We start from the raw sequence: 4,942 nt of genomic DNA, 5'->3' as shown, positions 1-4,942 counted from the left end.
AGGCAGACTGAGGGGGGGAATGTTTTACAACCCTCTCAAAACGGTAATTCCCCCGAGGCCACCTGCCTGAAGGCAGCTCCGCTACAGTTACCCTGCTAGATAGTGTCCCCGCTACAACGCCGCCTACGAAACACCTACACCTGTATCAAAAACTGTTTTGAAAAAAAAAAATCTGGAATAATCCCATGTTGTGGAATTCCTGGAGTTTCTTCTTTCTGTTGGATTAAATTACAGCTGTCGCTGAATTTGTTTGCACGCAGATTAATATGTCCCAGTGGCACCAACTGTGACAGCCTGCCTTTGATAAGGCCTGTTGGCATGAATAATAAATGGCATCGATTTACCGTTTCGTCATCAATCCCAACGCAAGATGGGGGTGACATCTCCGGCGATTGCTGGGGGCATTCTAAGGGTGAAACGTCATGAATAGAGGGAATTTAAAAGGAAATGACAAGTCGTTTTTTTCATCTTTGCATCTGCTTTGTTCAGGTCTTATTGACACATTACTCTGTCAATATTTATGTTCGGAAACAATAGGTTGAATGCGGTGTTTTTGTACTTCCACAATCTCATATTCTAGACGAGAAATTTCAGCTAGGCTATTTGTGTAGGTTATATTCACAAGTTGAGACTTCAACAACATTGTGTGAACAAGTAATGATTAAAGAGTTTAATGTATTCAATGAATGAAGACACTTGCGACCATTTCAGCACCATGGATAGCAGCTTGGTAAGGACACCTGCTACAGCATAGCTGCACATTAAAGAAAGGAGCTATAGAACAAAGCGAGTTCTTCCTTTCCACTTTCTACGTGGGATCGTGAAAAGTGCAACTGTAAAGAAAAAAGATAATACTCGAGCGTTTTGTTGACTGCACGGCCTCTGAACTGTGTCATCGCCCTTATGACACTCATAGGTTTGACACAAAGTGAGATGGCACGAGCTTCTGGTGTCTCCGTTTGTGTCAAGTTGTTTTCCGATTGGGCGGATGCTGGAAGTATGTCTGACATATGTGCGCCGTGGGCGGGAATAGACATGTGTTTATAAACATCCGTGCGCGCTTCGTGAGGCGGCAACACTTTACTGTGGATACGAAGGAATGGGGAGGGGAGAGAGAAAACGCGTCGCTTGATTGTCGGTTAATAGCTCTCCAAGGGCGGGCAGTCAGGAGAGGCGCGGCGCACTCTGCATTGCCACACCACCTGTATGGATGACCACTTCATCCATACAGGCTCATCGACTCACCCTCCTCTTTAAGGAACAGGGGGGATAACGGTGAAAACCCGGGCTACGGCGAGGCGGAGAAGGGCGTCATGACTGTCGAAAACATGCTGGAAGAGTGTTCTGCGCTCTCGACCCACCTGTCAGTCGATCGATACCAGCGCGGACACGAGTGCCGTGAGAGAGTGGTTATCAACATCTCAGGCTTGCGCTTCGAAACTCAACTTAAAACTTTCAACCAGTTTCCAAAAACCTTGCTTGGAGACCCGAGGAAGAGAATGCGCTACTTTGACCCGTTGAGGAACGAGTACTTTTTCGACAGAAACCGACCCAGCTTCGATGCTATTCTCTATTTCTACCAGTCCGGGGGGCGCATTCGGAGACCTGTTAACGTTCCCATTGATATTTTCTCGGAGGAGATTAGATTTTATCAGCTCGGGGAAGAGGCAATGGAAAAATTTCGAGAGGATGAAGGATTCATAAAAGAAGAGGAACGTCCCTTGCCTAACAATGAATTACAAAGGCAGGTTTGGCTGTTGTTTGAATACCCCGAAAGCTCTGGTCCAGCCAGAGGAATAGCCATAGTCTCAGTCCTTGTCATTTTAATCTCAATTGTTATATTCTGTTTAGAGACCTTACCGGAATTTCGTGATGATAAGGACCCGGCCACCGTGGCACAGATAGTTAACGGGACTGCCCCCTACGTCCCAAGTTCGTTTTCAGACCCTTTCTTTGTGATAGAGACCCTTTGTATTATCTGGTTCTCGTTTGAGTTGCTTGTCCGTTTTTTTGCGTGTCCTAGCAAAACCACGTTCTCAAAAAACATAATGAATATAATTGACATAGTGGCTATATTTCCGTACTTCATCACTTTGGGAACAGAGCTGGCCGACAGTGACGGGAGCGGCCAGCAAGCTATGTCGCTAGCCATCCTCAGGGTCATCAGGCTCGTTAGAGTCTTCCGCATCTTCAAACTATCCCGTCACTCTAAAGGACTTCAGATTCTAGGGCAGACATTAAAAGCCAGCATGAGAGAGCTTGGCCTGCTCATATTCTTCCTCTTCATAGGAGTGATTCTGTTTTCCAGCGCGGTTTACTTTGCCGAGGCGGACGACCCGTCCTCCAGTTTTACAAGCATCCCAGATGCCTTCTGGTGGGCCGTGGTCACCATGACTACCGTGGGATATGGAGACATGCACCCGGTGACCATCGGTGGTAAAATAGTGGGGTCTTTGTGCGCGATAGCCGGGGTGTTAACTATTGCTCTACCGGTTCCCGTTATCGTCTCTAATTTCAACTACTTTTACCACCGGGAAACTGACGGGGAAGAGAGCGCGCAATACCTCCATGTCAGTAGCTGTGAACACCTACCGTCAGACGAACTGAAGCGTACGTGCAGCGCCTCATCTCTCAGCAAGTCGGAATATATGGTAGAGGAGAGCCTCAACAGTGCCTTTAAACAGCCCAGCTTCAATAACGAAAACAAACAAAACTGTGTAAACATCAAAAAGATTTTTACGGATGTGTAAAAGACTGGCCCCTAATGAAGCATGTAGCGGGCTTCGAGATCTCTATTACCACTACTCTTTTCATGATAAGCAATCGTGACGTGTTCATATCTGTTAAGTGGACGTATAAATCCTACAGTGTACTGTATGGTAGGATGCCTACCATATCGTGATGTTTCGATTCGTCCTTGAGTCAAATGCAGGTGTTGATGTCAAGTGTTGCCGTCCTTACTGTAGCATTATACCTCACAATCTATCAATCTTTACAGAGTTGTCTGTGTTTGGCGTGGGGTGGGGTTGTGAGTTTATCAGTCATGTATAATGAATATAGCAATATATAGCCCAAATGTCTGTAAGGTTATTCTATACTGATATCCAGCACTATGAGATCCGACTGTCCGAGTATTGTTCGTGTTATTATTCAGGTAATTCAGAGTCGATGTCGTGTCGATACGAAAGGTAACGCGCATGTTACTACAGGTATTTTCATTCAGAACCGCCTTTAGCCTATACCAAATAAAACGGAAAATATGTAAACCCGAGAATCGGAAAGGGTCTTTGGTTATACAAGTTTATTTTTTTGATGCATATAACGGATTAAAATTTTTGTGTAGGTCTATGCTATGTGGCATGTCTCATTGATCACAGTTTCTACAGGACAAAACAATGGATTTAAATGAGGGTATCCTTAGGGTATTGAACACGCTCCTAAAAGAATGTCCATTTCGTAATGTGAACAGTGTTGAATACATTATTATGTGCGCATGCACGCTGAAAGTCCCGCCTCCTGGTTGCTATTGAACCCGTCTTGTGATGCAGTCTAATCAAAAAAATCAAATTTATTTGTCTCCATGACGACGATAGTTACCTGGGTAACCCCATTAATGTTGCCATGGTACCACTTAGATATTCCACGGAGACCCTTCAAATTTGATTAATCCGTCTGTCTTAAAACAAAAAAGAAGATCCTTTGTTGACCTTTTCACATTTCTATTATGATTGGTAAAACCAACCTAACTGCATAATTTATCCAACGCCCTAGTTTAGCCTAATTCAAACAACTTACAAATCAATAGGCTACAAGTTACATTTGGCTTCGCCTACATAATACCCCAACATTAGTTCAGGTGATTAGACTGGATTTCATACAGAGAATGGGCACAGCTGAGCAACTGGCCTACGTCGAATATGTCATATTATATATTCCACCTAGAGGACAGAATGGTATAGGCTAGCTAGGCTACTTCCGCACTGTCGGTTATCTTCAAAACATTTTTCCAATCAACCGAACTGCAAGCCTGCTTGCGCTCTCTCTGAGTTGGCATGCCAACTAAGACTGACGTCAAACACAACTACAAACGAATACCGTAGGCCTAGGCCCTACTTCTTGATTTAAAAAAAAGTTTCGTTTTGAGACATTATATCTCTTAAGATGACGAGCAGCGAAAATGAGTTTCTGTCAGAGAAAATAACAAATGAATCCTATTCCGAATACTCAGCAACCTCAAAATCAAAGATTAAATATCCAAAAAATCTAAACAAGCTTTCTGTCAAAACATCCATGGTGACGTATTTATGCGTTTGAAAGTCTTTAACAATTAAATACATAATTATGGACTAACCTAACTACCTTTTTTGTTCCTACTAACACAAAACGTGTTATTATTGTTACTATAATTGTCAGTCCTGTATTTATTATTATTATTATTATTATTGTCATTTGGAGAACATTTTATTAAAATAAAATTTATTTATGAGAGCTTAAAACATATGCTGTTTTTAGGCATGTTTGTTGTTGTTTTAGTCTGTCCGGATGGATCGGGTCTGAGAATGGCGGAAACACAGCCCAGTACTGCCCTCTAGTGGAAGTATGTGAGCATTGAAAGATTGCTTTAAACACAAAGGACTGTAATAATGTTCAACACACAATCAACTTTAGATGATTGGACACATTTAAATACATTATCCTCAAGCGTGTTATCCATCGTTTGTATCTACACCTTCGGATCCAGAACTGAGAACTGGGACGGTCACGGCCATATGCAGAATCTTTTCACAGAACAGCGAGATTGGATCTGTATTTCCATTGATCTACCATTCTCCCGTAGACGGATTACTCAGATAAATATAAAATAATGAGGTAGCTTTTGGTTGAAAAAAAAGGCCTTCACTTATACGCAACACACAAATCTAACGGCCTTCACTGAAGTTTC

At 42.8% G+C, this 4,942-nt stretch overlaps 1 protein-coding gene across 1 annotated transcript; it reads left to right on the top strand.

Moving 5' to 3' along the window:
• The first annotated feature begins 1,206 nt into the window (after positions 1–1,206).
• On the top strand, positions 1,207–3,511 carry kcna3a (potassium voltage-gated channel, shaker-related subfamily, member 3a). The gene is given in 2 exon segments (XM_062479012.1): positions 1,207–1,224; positions 1,227–3,511. Coding segments are annotated over 2 exon segments (1,542 nt in total). The 3' UTR covers positions 2,751–3,511.
• Positions 3,512–4,942: the final 1,431 nt, after the last annotated feature.

Source organism: Osmerus eperlanus, chromosome 1 (assembly GCF_963692335.1).
Source record: "Osmerus eperlanus chromosome 1, fOsmEpe2.1, whole genome shotgun sequence".
In the NCBI taxonomy this organism is placed as follows: domain Eukaryota; kingdom Metazoa; phylum Chordata; class Actinopteri; order Osmeriformes; family Osmeridae; genus Osmerus; species Osmerus eperlanus.
The sequence above is the reverse complement of the archived record's forward strand: the minus strand, read 5'-3'. Positions and strand labels throughout refer to the sequence as shown.